This window comes from Eschscholzia californica, unplaced genomic scaffold (assembly GCF_041429995.1).
Source record: "Eschscholzia californica isolate CP2 unplaced genomic scaffold, dmEscCali1.0.p SCAF_4, whole genome shotgun sequence".
In the NCBI taxonomy this organism is placed as follows: Eukaryota; Viridiplantae; Streptophyta; class Magnoliopsida; order Ranunculales; family Papaveraceae; genus Eschscholzia; species Eschscholzia californica.
The window spans coordinates 47,122,909-47,141,692 of NW_028238461.1; the positions used below are offsets into that span (position 1 = coordinate 47,122,909).

Below are 18,784 nucleotides of genomic sequence, written 5' to 3' on the forward strand. Positions count from 1 at the left end.
TACATATCCAATGAAAGGAACAACTAGTGTATATGGAATAAACTGCATACTAAAGAAACCCTAATTTATATGTAGGGAATTTATATGGTATCACCTTGAGATCTAGCAACAAGTTGATATGGCCGAGTTGGTCTAAGGCGCCAGATTAAGGTTCTGGTCCGAAAGGGCGTGGGTTCAAATCCCACTGTCAACATTACTCTTTTTTTTTTCACTTCAATAATGACCCAAATTGGTGGCCAAGTGGTTGACAATGTTGACATAAACTCCAAAACAAATAATGTAATCGTGTTTATCGCATATGTATCAACGTGTAGTGGAATCTCAAGAAAAAAAACAAATTGGATGCACTCATTTGTATCAACTAGAACACTTTTATCTAGCGTGAGCAAAATCTGAATCAATCGGCTGAACCAAACGAAGTCAACCGGACCGCTCAGTTTTCTGGCCGAATAAATCATTGTTCGAGTGGTTCGGCTGGTTAACCAATCAACCCAAACCGGTTTGATTTCGGCTTGGGTTTCTAGAAATCGCCCAAGCCGAACCGACCAAATCCTAAGGATTTTATCTTAATAAAATATCATACATAAGGAATAGAGAGTAAGAAATACTAAACTTTAGTAATAAGTTCCGAATTATTCTGGTCTTTAAGTTAATAATTATTTAATAAAGTTTAAAAGTGTTAAATTAAGACCGTAAGACGGAAAAGATTTGAAAAATCCTAATAAAGAATAAGGAATTTAATCCTTATCAAATGAAATGAATAACATTACTTTAACATTTTTTCTAAATTATGTTCGGTTAAACCGATCAACCGAACTCAACTGAGTCGAACCAAATCGAACCAAACTATATTGACCGGTCAGAATGATCGGCTCGACCGATAATTTAGCCACTCCACTACTTATCCAGTTTTTTTTTTTCTATCATGGTGTTAATCGTGATTGCACAATGGTGATGATAATGGTATTTGTGATGCTTATATTTATTTGGAGTTACTTTACAGTGATGGTTAGAAAGGCCATGAATTTGGTTATCCATTAAGATAAAACAATTGAGATCGTATAAACAAATAACTAAAATGTAAGGCAAAGTTCTGGGTAAGAAATAGACACCTATCCAATGGAAGGAACAACAAGTTTCAGGACAGAATTGTATATGGGACAGAACTGGAGACCAAAGATAAAAACCCTGATTCATATGTAGCGAATCTATATGATATCACCATGTGATCTAACAACAAGTTGATATGGCCGAGTTGGTCTAAGGCGCCAGATTAAGGTTCTGGTCCGAAAGGGCGTGGGTTCAAATCCCACTGTCAACATTACATTTTTTTTCACTTCAATAATAACCCAATTGGTTCAGGTTCGATCTCAAAATGGAATCCATAGTTACTTTTTTTGAAACCAAGCGAAACAAATTTTCATTCATAAGTGATTAAATCACAATGTTCCATGGATGATCATAATTATTTCTCTCATCTGAGAACTTCATGAGAGTTACATACCTTTAAATGCAAAGTGCGTCATGAAGAAAAAGAAATGGGACTAGACACCGACTCAATAAAATGATCCTAAAGGTCGAAAGATGAAAGGATCCTAAAGATCACGGATGAAAGGACCCTAAAGATCAACAAAAAAACAAGAAAAAAACTAAAAGAACCACCGCCGCTGTCACCGGAAAACAGCCGGTGACGGGGGCATTTTTCCGGTGACGAAGGCGGAATCCATAGTTATTGAGTTCGAGTTATTAAAGGTATAAATAATGTAATAAGTTTGTCGGGTTGTAGGCATTTTTCATTATTGGTTTAACTTAAACGGTTATCGTGCTTATCACATCTTCATGATATATTCTTTTTTTGGAAATCAAACTTCATTTCAAGGCCAAAAGGCTAATGAAAATTACATCATGAAATTTAAAATAACAAAGACACAACCAAAATCGGACAAACAAGACAAGTTATGCCCACTTGGGGTGCCTCTAGAGCTGCAAAATCATGCCTTGTAACAACTAACGTTGTTCATGCCTTGTAACAACTAACGTAGATCATGCCTTGTAACAACTAACGTAGATCATGCCTTGTAACAACTAACGTAGATGGTAATCGATTTCTCAAAAAATAAAAAAATAATTACCCAAATTGGGGCACTCATTATGTATCAACTAAAACACTTTGATTTTGCAAAAAAAGAAACTAGAACACTTTTATCTAGGGGTGAGCAAAATCCGAACCAATCGGCCGAACCAAACCAAGTCGAACCGGACCACTCGATTTTCAGGCCAAATCGAGTAATCGACCATTGTTCGACTCGATTCGGCTGGTGAATCGATCAAACAAAACCGGTTTAGTTTGTCTTCGGCTTGAGTTTCTAGAAACCGCCCAGGCTGAGCCGACCAAATCCTAAGGGTTTTATCATAATAAAATATCATAAATATATATAAAAGGTAGAAAGTAAGAAATACTAAACTTTAGTAATAAGTTCGAATTATCCTGGTCATCTTAAATTAATAATTATTTAATAAAGTTTAAAGGTGATTAAACTAAGACGAATTTTTTTTTGAAAAATCTCTGTAAAAAATAAAGAATTTAATCGTTATGCATTGAAATGAATAACATTACTTTAACATTTTCTCTAAATTGTGTTCGGCTAAAACGATTAACCGAACTCAACTGAGCCAAACTAAACTGGACAAACTATATTGGCCGCCAGATTGATCGGTTCGGCTTCAACCGATAATTTAGCCAAACCGTCACTTATTGGTTCGACTTCACTTCGAACCAAAGTCGAAAAAAACCTATCGTTACTCAACCCTACATTTATCCTTTCATTTTACAACAAAATTCTGATAACTTCCTTTAGGAAAATTATATTAATTACATATCCAAAATCTTAAAACACATATTGATCATGTAAAGGATGTAGATCTTTCAACAAAAAAAAAAGTAAAGGATGTAGATAACATAGCTAACCCTTAGAGCAAATCCAATGGGGAGGAGTCCCGGGCCCTTAATTTGAATTAAGGGCCCGGGACACCCCTTCCTCCCCATTGGACTCCAGCCGGTCCCGGGATGAGGGCGGAGGCAAATAAGGGGCGGCCCCTTATTAGGGGCCGGCCCTTTGCTCCCCAAGGGACCGTTGGGGCTCCCCAACGGTCACATTGGGGAGCAAATCCCACCGTTGGATCACATCCAACGGTGATCCAACGGTGGGATTATTTTTTTTCTTTTATTTTTTTTTTTGTAAAAAGAAAATAAAAATAAATAAAATAACTCATTAATTTAAAAACATAAAAAAACTTAAATAAAAAAACTTAAACAAAAAAAACTTAAACTTAAAAAACTTGAATAAAAAAACTTAAATTTAAAAAACTTGAATAAAAAAACTTAAATAAACTTCAAATTTAAGGGCCCGGGACCGCTCCCCATTGGAGCTGATTTTGAGGGTCTGAGCCCGGGCCCTTAAATTTGAATGAAAAGGTGAAATAAGGGCCCTGGGACCGCTCCCCATTGGACTTGCTCTTAGAACTCATAAAAATACCAATACTGGTTTAGGCCCTAACATTAGGAAGAAAAAGGATAGTCTTAAAATTAATTAGCAATTCACAGGAAGAACTTAATTACACTAGGTTTATTTGATTATTAAACTTTGAACAACATCTTCACTTACTTTTACCCAACTGTAGAAGATGATGAATACCTAATTATTAACATCCTCACTCCACTTGATCAAGGTCTGAACAAAGTCATCCAAAGCACGAGATGATGACCCTTCTTCTTCCATAGAAACTGCTTTCTTCATCTCCTTCCCCAAATTTTCAACTTTCCTCCTCATCTCCTTCCCTTTCTCACCTTCTCCCAACACAATTCTCACTTTCTCAGCCACTTCTTCACTCTTAATTTTTGCACCAAATCCTCTCCCCAATTCTATACAAACCCCTAATTCTTCTTCCAAAAGCTTTGAATTATAAAATTGCTCTGATCCAAGAGGCCATCCAATCATTGGAACTCCTCTGCTCAAACTCTCCAAAACTGAATTCCACCCACAATGAGTTAAGAACCCACCCACTGATTCATGAGATAGAATCTCAATTTGTGGAGCCCAATTCTTTACTAATAATCCTCTTCCATTTTCTCTGCAAATTCTATCTTCAAATCCTTTTGGTAACCATTCTGTTCTAAATTCATCATTTACATCAAATCCAGTTGGATTTCTAAATACCCATATGAAAAATTTCTCACTTTCTTCTAAACCCTTTGCGAATTCAATCATTTGATCGATTGGGATACTATTTTGAGACCCAAATGAAACATAAAGAACAGATTTTGATGGGTATTGATTAAGCCACTCTATACATTTTAATGGTGATAGACCTGGATCTTTTCCACCTCGTTCTAATTCTTTAGAAGAAATTGGAAGTAAAGGACCAATTGCCCAAACTGGTTTCCCACTTGATTTCTTCCAAAAATCAAGACTTGATTTTTCGATGATCTCGACTGTATTCCATAAACTTCCATCTGATTTTTTACAGTATTCAGCTTGTCTAGCAGCAAAGGTAGGAGATTGAGATTGAGGTTTCTCTTGGTATGAAATTGCAGCTTTAATCATATTATCTGAGAGTTGGGTACGAGAAATTTTGATTTCCGGCGGAAGATCCGGTAAAGTAATAATATCATCATCATCGTCGTCGTCACCATCACCGGCGGTTAGTCTGTGAGGAAGATGAGTCCAGATTGAGTTATAAATAGACATGGCGTATGGTCCAGAGGTATATAGAGGAACATGACGAGATCCGAATGAATGAGCAACGTCGACGGCGAAACCCAAGAACATATCGGAGATGATACAGATGGGTGGACGACCATTGTTGGATTCAGTGATTTGGGAGATGAGATTATGGAAAGAGGGTTGAAGTGATTCAGAGGCATGGTAGAAGGTGGAGATGGCGGAAAGAGAAGAAAGGGTATCTGTGTTTTCAGTTTTGTGGTGGAAAGGAGGGAGATCGGTGAAATTGATGGTTGGGTAAGAGAGGAAACGTGGGCGGAGGGAAAGAACGTTGGCGGTGGTGCTGACGACGGTGATAGTGATAGAAGTGGTGGTGGTACGGGAAGCGAGGTGGCGAGCTAGATCAAGGAATGGATTGAGATGACCTTGTGCCATGAAAGGGAAGAGTACTATAACATTATTACCAGTGGCTCCTCTAACTTCCTTCATCTCCATCTTTGTGGGATTTGTTTACTCTGTTTTCTGCCGGCCGGTCGTATCTCTCTCTGATCAACTCTCTCTAGTAATTACCCATGGCCCCCCTAAACAAGTAGTATTATAGAGAAAAAGTGTTAAACACAAAACATTTGCGGGCAGATTTCACTTGAATCTCATGTGAGAGAAACAAACAAGAGTTCTCTCTCTTCTTACATGTCCAGTCACGTGAAAAGAAAAACTTTTGTTTTTTTTCCACATACTATTCAAGTGGAAGTTCGAAGAAACGAATTGTATAACCTTATTGAATGTTAATTATGACGTTGAAATCAAGAAATTAGGTCAAAAGGTTTTATGGACATACTCGATTCATAGTTAGAAGTGTGATCAATTTCCACTTAATTATTCTAATGAGATTAGCTAGGTAAGATTGTTCTATGTTAGTTTTAAAATAGATTTTAGATCTCGATTTTAAACCATATTGAAGAGTATCCTATGTTGAAACTTGGAAATGGTCACTCAAAATCATCAAACTGAGTCAATTATTTATTTCAACAAAAAAAATTAAAGAGTCAATTATTAATTGGGGATCTAAACGGTAAGTTAGACAAATTTAAAAGTTAGCCCTAATACGCTGTTAGACAAATTTAAAAGTTAGCCCTAATACGCTAAACATTAGACCCAAATTCTAGGTCTATGGAGCCATCAACTTAACATATAAACACCCGTGTTGATAAAATCAATATTTGATCTTTTTAAAGTTTCGTGGTGTTCAAAGTAATCACCCAACTTCTTGAGTACTTCCGTCACGGCATATATTACCACCACACAGGATCACCACCATCACATCACAATCATATGTCATCACTATCGCCACTGCCACCATCAAGTGTCACTACCACTACATCAGTACACCGCCATTCCGAACTCTTCATCAAGTAAGTGTTTCTTCACTGCGACCCCAAAATTATATGTAACATAAGTTTTTTTTTTTAACAGAAAATAACATTAAACTGAAAGGGGTTACAAAGTTTTAGTCCAATACACGGACGAACCATGGTACTAAGGACCAAAAAAGTAACGAAAGTTAACAACACAGGGATTAAAATGACAAACCGTCATTTCTTAAGTTGTGCTGTTAAAGTAAACTAATGAACTTAAAACAGACAAAAGCTTATGGGAGGATTCATCCACCATAACCCAATGTATGCTTTCCCATATGCATAATACTTCCACTACCTTCTCTTTCTTCCTCTTTACTACAATATTATCTATTCCTTTTCATTTTTCAATTGTTTTACTCAAGAATCTAGGGCATGGACGGTGACACATGTCGATATTTCATTCAAGGACATCTCTTTTGAAGTTGAGACCATATTAATTTATCTACAACTCAAAGTAAAGGCATCAAACCCACTTCTTTAGTAAAGTTGTAGTTCTCCAAAGTCTTCTCTTACTTGTATATATATATTAACAACTTACTCATCTTCAAACCCAACCCAACTTCATCCAAATTAAGTTTAATATCACATAAACATGGATTCTAGTTACTATTCTTCTTCTTTTTCTCAATATCAACCTTCTTTGATGTCATTTCAGTTATATTTCTTAGTGTTTGTAGTGTTTTCATGTGTAGGACTCACATTTTACATGAACTATGAGTCTATGCTTGAGAGTTTCATGGATCAGTTTAAGATTGTATTGATTCTCTTACCTCTAATTTTGTTACTTTTGGTTTACTATTGGTCTTGGAATAGAGATGGACAATGGATTCCCGATTTGGTTCCGATGGGCGATAAGAATTCCCTTCATAGGGCTGGTGGATCTCCATGGGGTCTTGGTGTTCTTCTTGTTTTTCTTACATTTCTTATCTCGTATCGATCTGATATCCATGAAACTTGGTTTCCTTTGCTAAGAAGAGGATGATATGTTTTACTCCTTAGAGCATAAGAGTGGGAAACTGGGAATCAGACTAGGGGAGGGGCTACCTGCCCACTCGAAATGTACATATATTATTAACCTAGCTATTTCATCTTAAGCGTAAGTTCTTTTAGAGTTTATGGTTTTCTAGTTTTAATTTGTAATTAGTTCCAATTAACATAAAATGAAGTGACTTTCTTATATATTACAATATGTTTCAATCTCTCTTAAGATGAATTCGCCTGCCGACAACTCTGGTAAGGAATCTGTATGGGTCACTCTCTTGCTCACCGTTTTAGAACAAGACAAGAGATATTATTGTCTTCACATCTATCGTAAATGTGTGAAAAGACCAAAATATCCTCCGTCCCATTAGCCAAACATGTGTGAAAAGACCAAAATATCCTTCATCCCATTAGTCAAAACAAGGGTGGCCAAGAGAGTGACATAGTGGGATCCTTTTTCATTTTCCACTCACCAAAGCTCTACAAGCAATTAGCCAAAACAAGGGTGGCCAAAAGAGTGACATAGTGGGATCCTTTTTCATTTTCCACTCACCAAAGCTCTACAAGCAATAAACCAATCTTGGTTCATTATCTTATACCTGGTGGGCTGGTGGTTGAACTTGGAAAACTGTGGGTCCATCCATTGTTTGGCTCAATACCAACCATCTTAATGTCGACAAAATGATAAGTATATGGGGTTCATCCATTTTGGTCCCTAAAGGTGATTAAATAGCCATTTTGGCCTTTGTGGATAACACTTTTGTTAACTGACAGGTAATTTTTCTTTACCTTCGTCCTTCTAAGTTTGTCTGTTTATTTTTCTCTATTCGGTTTCTCGTTTTTCCTCCATCGGACCTCCATAAATGGAGCTCCTTTCGTTGAAGGGGAAGTCCTCTTTGTCAATTGCGTGAAAATCTAAACGGAGAATGGAGGAGACCGTATTTCCTTCTCATGTTTGACGAGGGCACTCGGTCAAACAGTCACCGATTATTTTTTTGCTCAACCGATGCAGAATCAATTAAGGCTTCAATCGGTAAGTTCGATTTAGTTTGGCTTGGTTCGATTGGTTTGTCCAACCGAGTCAAAATATTAAATTCTTCTTGAAATTCGTATCATTCACTGATGCACCTAAATCTCACCAAACTATTTCTTCCATACTCTTACCTCAAAAGATATTACCATTACAAGAATAATATAATCGTAAAATGCATAATGATTTAACTTTATGACAAAATCTCAACTCGTTCAGTACGTAAAACTATAATAAACCAGTAACAATATCAGTTTATCTTAATTTGTACAACATATAGTCGGTTCGGTGTGAGCGGTTTAAAAATGCTCATGCCAACGTCAAACCAAATCGATGAAGTTTTGTTATATTTGACCTAAAAACATCCAGTTTTGGTCAAACAGTTCAATTTGATCGATTCAACTACTTTTGCTCATCCCTAATTAGAATTGTGGGAGACTAAATAAAGTTTGTTAACTAAATAAAGTTAAACGTTCATTTGACGGTTAATTGAGAGGGCCAAAATTACATGTTGGACAATGTTAGGCGTTAAAAAGGGTTGTTTGGTCATATCTGGGGGACAGGAGTTGTTTGGTCATATCTCGGGGGCCAAAACAAGGACACAAATATATGAGGATAATGATCCATAAATAAAGACCTAAAAATCAGAATAATTTCAAGGGCACCTGAGAGAAAAAGAGTTTTAGAGAGAGAAAGAGAATGGGAGTAGTGATATTGGATGGATCGACAGTGAGAGCATTTATAGGAGACGAATCGTTGTTCAACAAAAGCGTAGATGAACGATTTAAATCGGTCGATCTCAACGGAGACGGAGTTTTATCTCGATCAGAGCTTCGTAAAGCGTTTGAATCGTTCCGACTTCTTGAGTCTCACTTTGGAATCGATACAGTTACACCACCAGAACAACTGACTCAGTTATACGATTCGATATTTGAGAAATTTGATTGTGATCATAATGGAACTATAGATTTGGAAGAGTTTAGAAGTGAGATGAAGAAGATTATGATGGCAATTGCTGATGGACTTGGTTCATCACCTATTCAGATGGCTATTGAAGATGATGATGATAGTTTAATTAAGAAAGCTGTTGATCTTGAAGCCTCGAAAATTGCGCATGCTTGATCTTGTGTATCGAACGGACAAGATGATATGATGATAAATGGTTTTGGGTTTTACTCTTGATGGCTGTTTGTACCTCTCTATAGATCTACAGTTGTACCTTGCTTAGTTTGTCTTGTTTTTCTTGTTCTCCTACATTTTTTTTTTGATAGTGTGTCTCGTTTTTCTTGTTCTCCTACATTTTTTTTTTTGATAGTGTGTCTCGTTTTTCTTGTTCTCCTACATTTTTCCACAATAATATATGAGAAACTATGTATATATTCACCACTCACATTCCACATTTCTGAGAGTGCTTCTAAAAGTATCGGGCCAAAAGGCTGTTAGTGGACGGATATTTCGTTGATTCTAGTCAACGATCGTTGATCCGAATTCTCTATAAGCACCAGTTGTTAACGTGGATGACTTTCATCTTCGTTTTATTCTTCGATCTTCCCAAAAAAGAAAGCCAATTCACTTTGGGATCCATTCACTTTTCTTCCAAAACAAAACTCTAGAAAAGAGTGCAAATTCTCCGCACGGACATCTATCAGCGGCCACTCTCTTTCACGGGGGTTGTCGTAATTCATTGTTTTGTAATCAAAATCATTAAGCAACACTCATAAAATTTACTTTAATCACAACAATACTCATAAAATTTGTATACAGAGTCTGTCTCCTTTTTCTTGTTGGTGACACTATATATATACTTTCACCTTTTCACCATTTTTGCTTGTTGTACTCACATTTCACTTGACACTTGGCTAATTTACTTTAATAAGTTATGTTTCACTTACATTTACAATCACTTTCCAAGGGCAGGATTCATTCCATTAACTCTTATATTAACCACATTCTATCCCACCATTTCAAGCTAGAAATACCAAAATCATCTCAGGAAGGATAAATACAAAAATCTGAAACCCTTGAAAGAAGGTTTCCACAAAATCCTCCTAGATGAAGCAGAGAGAGAGAGTGACAGGGGAGAGAGTGAGAGAGAATAGAGAGAGACTGAGAGAGAAAAGAGAGAGTGAGAGAGAAAAGAGGTGCAATGGCAGCTGGTGGTAGGAATAGTGGTGGTGGTAGAGGGGAAGAGAAGATGAAGATGAAGATTACGAGACAAAATACAACTTAGTAAATTTTTTCTCTAAAAATAAAAATACCTCCTAAGTCAATCTTGATTAACTAAGTCTTTATTTTTCGGACACTTCTACGGATGCCCCAGCCTCTAAAGAACCCAACTTTAAACTAATGATCTCCGTAACTGTCACTTGTGTTTAATACTAAAAAACCTACAGGGAAAATTATAACTTCGTAGTAATATGAGACTAATAATGAGCTTAACAAATAACAATGCTAGACAACTGCGTCTTATGCAGCATCCTAGACCACTTCTAACAATCTCAACTTTTATTTTTCCCCTAATGCACCAAAAGGTACATATTGTAGCGCAAAAGGTACATATTGTTCCATCAATGTCTTTTCACGAGAGCTTACTATCTTCATACAGTAAAAAAAAAAAAGAGATTTAATCAACTTGGGAGGATAATGACTCAACAAATAAGGAAGGATTGAAATCGAACTCGTGTTAATTTAAATCTGATAAAGGAATGCCTCCTAAGTCTAGAAGAATAAACTTAGGAACTTAAAGCTGTTCTTTAAAGTGGGCACTCACAGAACATGTTGAAGTCACAAAAAATTGCATACTGGGACGATTACTTCAACTATAGAAAGAATAAAAAGGAAGATCACCTCTCTAGAAAATAAAACCTTCAAACCTTGTATATCACTCAGCACAATAAAATAGTAAAGATAAAGACACAATGAGAATTTCATATAAAATTAGGATGATTCCCGAAGAGTAGATTTATTTGTCTCTAACAAATGACTCTAAAGCATTTTTGCACTTTCAGAAGAACGAAAACAGTGTCCTATTATTACCCGAAGAGAATAAGCTGTATTCTTCGATTTTCGTATCCAAAGAAATATCAACCTGAGAAGCATGACTTGTTTTTTGTGGATTATTAGAACCTGTTCTTGCTGCTGTTGGCAAGCCGAAATGGAACAACGAGAAGTTTTCGGTTTCATTTCCACTCTTCACATTACCAGATCTTGTGGTGCAACCATTTTGTTCGTTTGCTGATGCTGCTTCTGGTCGAGTTCTATTGCTTGAAACTGGCCTATCAATGGGATGTTGTTTCTCTACTTTTACTGCATCTGCTGCTTCTTGAAAAGGCCCCACTCGTTTAACATTCTTGGCTTCTTCATCTGAGCTGCTTCTGTTAATGGGCTGGTAAACTGGAACTTGGCCCATGTTAAACATGGAAGTCGTCAATGGTTGCAGAGGACTATACCGTATTGCATACTGTGAGGGTTGGTTCAGGGACACACCATAGCCGAAGGAGTTAGTGAAGAGGTAAGAGTGATTGGGCTGGTGAGGATACTGCATAAACCCATTTTCTACTGGAGCTGCAGACCAAGAAGCTGGATTTTGATGGTAATATGCCATTGTTGAAGGTGCTGGAAAAATTGGCAACTGGATACCTTGTGTATTATGAACCGATTGAAATGTTTGATGCTGTTGCAAACCCATTTCCATAGAAATCTTACCATTATGATCGAACAAATGCACATTTTGAGCTGGTGGGTCAACTGTTGGAGGTTTAAAATCAGTTTTCTTTTCGGTTATAAGCGTCTCTCCTCCATTTGGTTTGTGAATTTCGTCCACCTCAAAATCCTGGTATTTCTTGTGATTTTCGTCTACCTCAAAATCCTGGTATTTCATAAAGTCGTTCATTCCACGTGAAGAAGTTTGTTTCTCTTCAGATTGTGGGCTAGCATCTTCTGAATCTGAAGTTGACCAAGATTCTGCAGTTTGCGTACTTGAAGAAGAGGCTTTACTACTGTCTGCTTCACTAAGACATGACGAGCAGTTGTCTGAACTCGAAGTGCTCTTCAAAACGGTACTAGACACATCATTTACTGTACAAGTATTTGTCATAGGACATGATTCTGCAGTTTCTTTCAAGTAGTAAGAAGAATTTGTGCCCAAAATAAAACCATTACTATGGTCGGAATCCCTTTCTTCTTTCCCATTATTTTTCAGTCCAGAGATCTTGTCTTCCACTAGATCCCCATAAGGTTCATGAATTTGAAGTTCTGCTACTGAGTCATCCTCGTTACTGGGTCCACCTTCCTCGCATTCATCAACCTTGGAGGTAGAGGATTTAGACGCAACATAAGAATCGGGATTGCTTCTGACATATCTTTTACGTGACTCAATAGGCTCCCAGACTTTCTTAACATCTCTACTGATCGTAGTTCGTATAGCTCCATTCGGTCTGGCAGTAGTAACATGTGAGCCGTCCTTTGATCTGTACTCACTCTGTGTGTTGTAACAGCTGCAGAACTTCTCACTAAGATTATGACCATAATTTCTACTATTGGACCTTGCAGGATTGCTTCTCGTATGCTTCGTCACTCCATTTACGCACCTCGGCGGGATCCCTGTGTATCCACCATTTGATTTTTGGTCATCAACTGGTGGACTGTTGTCTTGAAATTCTTTTCTGGCCTTTGACTTTCGGCGAGAAAAATTGAACTGCTCACTCGAGATAAAACCACCTCCATCCCTTGAACTGGGCTCCCCGTTACCAAAGTTCTGTAGACTGTCGTCTTTATAGCTGCTTGATGATTGCTCATCTTGAATATCTGGAGAAAGAGGCCTTGATAGAGCAAGATCCCCTGTCTCACTAATTGATTCCCCTGAATTAGAAGCATTATGAGCTTCCTCGTGAACAGTTGAAGATGATTCTTCTTCGTTGGAGACACAGTGTAATTGATTTTGATCGACAAAATCCTTTTCTATCTCCTTCTCTTTCCCTTTTAATCTCTCTTTTCTTCTGAGCTTTTTCTCTCTTTCTTTTGTTCGTCTTCTCTCCTTTCTCTCTTCTTCTTCACGCTTTTCTTTCTCTTCTTCTTCAAGAAGCTTACTCTGTAGAGGCAAATGTTATGAGTAATCACAGTATTTCTAGGGAGATGAGGTGCAGATACTCTTCTCCATGGAAAATCTTAACCTAAAGGAAAGTTCCCACAGAGTTACAGATATCAGAAGTACCTGTTTTTCTAAAGTAATGATTTCTTTGCATGCAACATGAACACGTTCTTCGAGCAGTTTTAGTGCAAGACAAACAAATATGCTATGCGCATTTTGACGAGCTGTTCCTTCTCTGAAAGCCTTCTCTACCTGAATAGGCTTTCCACCATTAGTTGTGGGAAATTCAAATATGGAAGTTCTCCTTAATACTAACAAAAATGTTGGTAGTTAATTAAGAAAAATTGTGTCAACATAGTGCTCATGGAATGTAAACCAACGTGAGCAGATCCCTATCCGTATCAATAACAAAATAGGCTACTCAATAACTTCTAAATTGATGTTTTCCTTCTATGTAGCTTACAGTATCACTCTCAATCTCAGATATAATTATCGAAACAATCAGCTAGCTTGTTTAGAGTCACAGCTTATCCTGTGACCAAAAACAACGAGAAATTGCAACAACTCTAAATTACGTTTTCTCGTCATAAGAAACATAGCATGTGAGCATCTTTGCTGGAATACAAAGCATAACTCAAATCTAAAATGTACCTGTTCTTTAAATATAACAGTTGCAGCATCCAGAAGAAATTCTCGAGCAAGTTCAGGACTCTTCGCATGCTTTTGAGGACGGGTGCTTTCTCCATCCACCTCATTTCCATCCTTATCCATGGAATCATCATCCTGGAAATGCATGCAAAATGGATAACCATATCAACAACTAAAGAAATTTGCAAATTTGTTAGAGATGGAGAAATAGCTACATAACCAATGCCAACAATAAGCATTCAGAACCCCTGAATTACCTCTTCTTCTTCAGCTTCTTCAGCATGCTCAAAAAATCTTCTAATACTTTCTCCTTTTGATATAGTCACATAACCATCGCCAACAACCAGCCTCCGATGGACACAAGGTTGACCCTTCACAGCGTGGGCCTTAACAGAAAGTTCAGTGCAACGGCCGTCTAGTTTCCAAGCTCTCAATGTAATAAAACATGCACTTAAATCACTAAGATCGAGACCATCAATTTCAACACTTCCAGTCATGCCAACATCTTCAAACTCCAGAATGTCAGATTTTCCTTCCCCGGTTCCAATAGCCCATTCGAAGTGATGATACGTCCCAACAATGTCTGAGAAAGATTCGTACCAACTAGCTTGAACTGTGTCATCAGATACCTGAAAACGGTACAAAAAATTAGAATTCTATGACAAAGATGATGATCAGGACTTTGCAACTTCAAGCAATGACTGCATCCGCATAAATGCATACACAGATGAGAACCCAAAAATACATACAAGCTCACACTATCAAGCAACAGTAAACATAAAAGAGTTTCTTGAGAAATGGGCATCACATCACCTCGTATTCAAATGCTGTATCCGCAGCGCAAAACCAACTGTTACACCGAGGTTCTCTGCGCATACGTTTTAGCTCCTTCAGTTCCTTGAATTCACGGATAACATTTCTTCTGCAATCTCTGCAAAACCTCTTGCTGTCAAACCTGTGACAGGGACATCAAATTTTTAAGACCAAACCAAGCTCATGTGGCCTTTGGAAGAAAATCAATGGTGGAAATAAATCGTGCCACAAGCCCAGAGATGAGCTGCAATTGAGTTTCAATTCCAACCCAGTAGTAGCTAATTCTTAGATCCTCAAAATTTTAGTTGTTCAGAAGACTTCATAATAATTTTAATTGAATCAGAAAACTCAGATATGAAAAATGGTGAAAGTTCTGATTGTTACTGCAAACTTATTTACTCTAACATATTGAAAATACACAAAAACACTTTTTAATGATTTAAGAAAGTGGAGTCTTTTGGTGGAAAATCTAAGAAAAACCTCGGAAAAAAACAGATGTTTAAGCCTATATAAAATAAGAAGAAAGCAGGTAGCGTTAGCTGCTCTTGGTAAGTTGATATTATATCTCAGATTCGACAAGCTGGATAGAATAATTGAAGTAAAATCAGAACTTAATGGTTACCTCATATTTCAAGAAATGCAACCTATGTAGTTGCTACTGTACCTATCGATCCTGACATCGTAAATATAATCGGCTGAGTCTACCAATCAGATATAGTGAGTTCGTCATCTGTGGAATTATCCTATAGGATTGTCTAATAAATTTCTTGTCCATCATAGATCCAACTAAAATATTTTTCATTCAGTATACAAATCGCTTTGATTCTAAACGCCTGCCACAGCTAGGCTCTTACTCTATTGAAAGTACATAGTACTCACATAAGAATTTAACAAATTTAACACACCTGAACATGAGTCTCTCTATGAAATCTTCTTCCTTCATACGTAAAAGAGACTTCCGGGTCTCATCTCCTAGTGCTGACCAGAAATCCACCAGTGTGTCACAGGAGAGCCTGGCAGTATGCAGAGCACATGTTTCCCTTGTTCCATGCCCTCTCCCATAATTAGCCATTCCTAGGCTTATCCACCCCCGACCTCCACCACCACATGCATCAGGGTAGAGCAATTCACGTTCACGTTCCCTTGCACGTGCACTGTCAAACACCTATACGAAACAAAAACAAATATTATAATAAGACAACAAAAGAAATGATAAAATGAAACAGCTTGCTGATTGAAGGATCGAGATGTACTACAACACTAACATTTTGGAGCGCCTTGAGTGATTTTGCACCTAAAAAGCAGTCCAAAAGTGTAAGAATACCATCTCTAGTTGCAGCCAAACCTCCCCAAGGGTGCACAGATGGATCTTGTGTGTCATCTTGACAGCTCGAAAGCATTACATTTGATTTGCAATCATTTTGATTCTTCAGGTTTTCTGAATTACCAACCGGAAGTTGCCCACTAAAAGCACCTTCCTGATGCAAAGACTTCCCATACATAACAATCTGCGAAAACCCTTCAAGCAGCAAACCGTTACATCTAGAGCAGTAAAGGTTTTTCCGAGCTTGCTCCAATAGTGTCTGCTTATCAATCCTCAGGAGCTTCTGTCGGGCATGAGGCGACAACCCACTCCAGAACTACAATAAAGGTGCAAAGGGAGAGGCAATTTGTATGTTAGTAATCTGCATTTGGCCTACATATGACCATTTCGCAGCTGTTTTTTTCTTCGTTTCGGAGTACATGAATATCGATTCCTATCTCAGATGAAATCAAACTAAAATATATTCTATAAATGGATCTGATAAATCAAAATTCATCAAAAATTCAGATGAAATCCCCCAAAATTAAAACTTTTTCATCATTAAACTCATAATTCAATTTACCTATATATAATTATTAAATCCTAACTCGATTTAACAACATGATGAAAATTTTATTAAAGTTGAAATCTGCTAGTACCTTCTGAAGTTGATCAAATGTGATATCATCCCGATGCTTCGACCAGATTCCATTAGAAAAATCGGATCCGGCAGAGCATGAAGATGAATGAGAATTACATAATTGAACATTTCTTTGCGGTAAACCAGGCATATCTTCACGTTCTTGAAGATCTATTACTCAATCCTTCCATCGCCTTATCCGATTCAAACCTTCCGTGAAACCAAAAAAACAATCCTCTGATGAATTAGTAATCGGAAAAAACCTAATTCAATAATGCATAAACACGAAAATCAATTCCAAATCAAGTTCAGATTAAACACAATTCAATCAATCTAAATCAAATTGATAGAAATCTGACGGTAAATCCGAATGATTTTATCAGATCAGATGATTATTTTGGATCTGATGAATTTGTTAATTAGGAGGAGGATTTTGGGGCAAAAATGGAGGAGGCGACGGAGAGGTTTTTGTTTGTTGATCAGAAGATTATGTGATTTGTCTCTATATTTAGAGAGAGAAATAGAAAAAGTGGGCTCACGGTTAAAAAGCTGAAACAGAGAGACTTGGATTTATTCCTTTTTTAACTGTTTGTAAAAAGGGAATTGAGGAAGTAAAATGATTCCGTTTGGCACCCTACATTTTGATCACTTTTTTTACTTTAGCCCCTTTTGTAACACTTTAGTTAGAGTTGCGTTAGTATTAGTTTTTCTATTCCTAATTTACCCTTTCTTTTTCTTATTTTTCTTTGTCTCACGTGAAAGAACAAATATTGGGGGTACCTATATTCCTCTCCATCTTTGTCGTCATATCCCTTTCTTCTTCTTCCTTTATCTCATTCAAGTCAAGTGGTTTATTTCTGAGATGCTAGAATCCACGAAATGGTTTTTTGATCCTTCTTAGGAAGATCGCTTGCTTGATCCTTCTACTAACACAAGTTATATAGTTCTATCTTGAGAGACATAACACTCATCAGTTGTCCAACTAAAAGTCTTTATTAGCTCAATTAATCTTCTTTCTTTCGTGCTTCAACAAGTCTTCAACATAATTCTATGATCACAGTTTGCTCTATCATACTATACACAACACAAGTATGCCATACGCAATAATTTTACAGACTTATTGTACAAATTTGATTAGTTTAGGAAGGAGCCACTCAATTCCAATGATTTTAGAAGGAAACACTTGAATTGAACGAAGTGGTGGAAATAGATCAAAAGAAAGGGAGATGAAAAAAGAAGAAGAAAGGCGGAGATTGAGAGAGAGATAGAAAAACCTTAAAAAATATACGAAGAGAGAAGGAGAAAAGGGGAGATGAAAAAACCGCTAAACAATAGCCATCATTTTATATCTCGTCGAGAAGTGGGAGTAAGAAAAAGGAAGGAGATTTAAAACGTAGAAGAAAATAAAAATCAAATTATGAATAAAAAATACAACACCAACTGAACCTCAACTGAAGTGTCAAAAGGAGGCCCAAAGTATGAGTTTGTCAAAACATAGGGGCCAAACGAACAATTTGGATATCTCAGGCAGCTAATTTGGAGTTAATCTAAAACTTAGATAGGATAAAAAGAAATTCAAGGAAACATTTTCTTAGAGAAATGATTCTTAAGAATTTCTTAAATATCCTCACATTTTTTCTATTTCCGAATTGTCTTTGTTGCCGTGTTACATTATCAACATATTTTTTAACATATTCTCAATGTTTTCCTGGGAGAACACGATCAAAGATGTGAAGATGAAGCGAGAAAGTTCAATTGGTATTAGAGAGGGTAGTCTGGTCACATATATACACATTTAACTATTTGTTAGCTATTGAGGGTTAGTTCAGGTACCATTAAAAAATGGGGCACCTTTGATAATGTGTGTCCCCGGTGGGTAAGTCAAAAGAACCATATAAATATTTATGGCCACATTTTAAATCAATGATGGCGATATGTTGTAATAGTGTGGTCATTATATATTTTGTTTTATTTTCTTCCATTTCTATTTAGAAAGTGTGGTCATTCTGTCTTTGTACCAGGTAAGATCGGATTAAAGAAGTATTATAGGCGCTCCATGTGTAAGGGGGTGCCTATAGCACTAACCTTTCACTACCTCTTCTTTGGACGTTTCACCAAAGCCCGCCATTTCTTCTTCAATC

General features: G+C 36.9%; 2 protein-coding genes, 2 non-coding genes and 1 pseudogene across 5 annotated transcripts; 3 read left to right on the plus strand and 2 right to left on the minus strand.

Moving 5' to 3' along the window:
- The first annotated feature begins 112 nt into the window (after positions 1 to 112).
- On the plus strand, positions 113 to 193 carry TRNAL-AAG (transfer RNA leucine (anticodon AAG)). Its single transcript has one exon. It is a non-coding gene; the product is annotated as a tRNA-Leu (tRNA).
- A 1,047-nt stretch (positions 194 to 1,240) lies between these two features.
- Positions 1,241 to 1,321, plus strand: TRNAL-AAG (transfer RNA leucine (anticodon AAG)). The gene has a single exon. It is a non-coding gene; the product is annotated as a tRNA-Leu (tRNA).
- Positions 1,322 to 3,520: 2,199 nt separating this feature from the next.
- LOC147545366 (UDP-glycosyltransferase 92A1 pseudogene) lies at positions 3,521 to 7,312 on the minus strand (annotated as a pseudogene). Its single transcript, XR_015239733.1, has one exon. The product of XR_015239733.1 is annotated as a UDP-glycosyltransferase 92A1 pseudogene (transcript).
- A 1,471-nt stretch (positions 7,313 to 8,783) lies between these two features.
- Positions 8,784 to 9,540, plus strand: LOC147545367 (Calcium-binding EF-hand family protein). The gene has a single exon (XM_086673291.1). The coding sequence runs from the start codon at positions 8,850 to 8,852 to the stop codon at positions 9,270 to 9,272; it is 423 nt and encodes a 140-aa protein (XP_086529417.1). The 5' UTR covers positions 8,784 to 8,849; the 3' UTR covers positions 9,273 to 9,540.
- A 1,462-nt stretch (positions 9,541 to 11,002) lies between these two features.
- On the minus strand, positions 11,003 to 17,209 carry LOC147545368 (uncharacterized). Its single transcript, XM_086673290.1, has 8 exons — positions 16,663 to 17,209; positions 15,966 to 16,340; positions 15,606 to 15,865; positions 14,701 to 14,842; positions 14,145 to 14,516; positions 13,891 to 14,022; positions 13,363 to 13,491; positions 11,003 to 13,239 (listed from the first exon to the last, which is right to left on the minus strand). The coding sequence occupies exons 1-8, from the start codon at positions 16,792 to 16,794 to the stop codon at positions 11,155 to 11,157; spliced, it is 3,627 nt and encodes a 1,208-aa protein (XP_086529416.1). The 5' UTR covers positions 16,795 to 17,209; the 3' UTR covers positions 11,003 to 11,154.
- Between the last annotated feature and the right edge of the window lie 1,575 nt (positions 17,210 to 18,784).

Bases quoted from the DNA above. Each gene is read 5' to 3' on its own strand.
- LOC147545367 (XM_086673291.1), top strand. From the start codon at position 8,850: ATGGGAGTAGTGATATTGGATGGATCGACAGTGAGAGCATTTATAGGA.
- LOC147545368 (XM_086673290.1), bottom strand. From the start codon at position 16,794: ATGCCTGGTTTACCGCAAAGAAATGTTCAATTATGTAATTCTCATTCA. The intron at 15,866-15,965 runs GTTAGTGTTGTA...TGTTTCGTATAG, and splicing joins CACTCAAGGCGCTCCAAAAT to GTGTTTGACAGTGCACGTGC. The intron at 14,023-14,144 runs GTAATTCAGGGG...ATGCATTTCCAG, and splicing joins AAGAAGCTGAAGAAGAAGAG to GATGATGATTCCATGGATAA.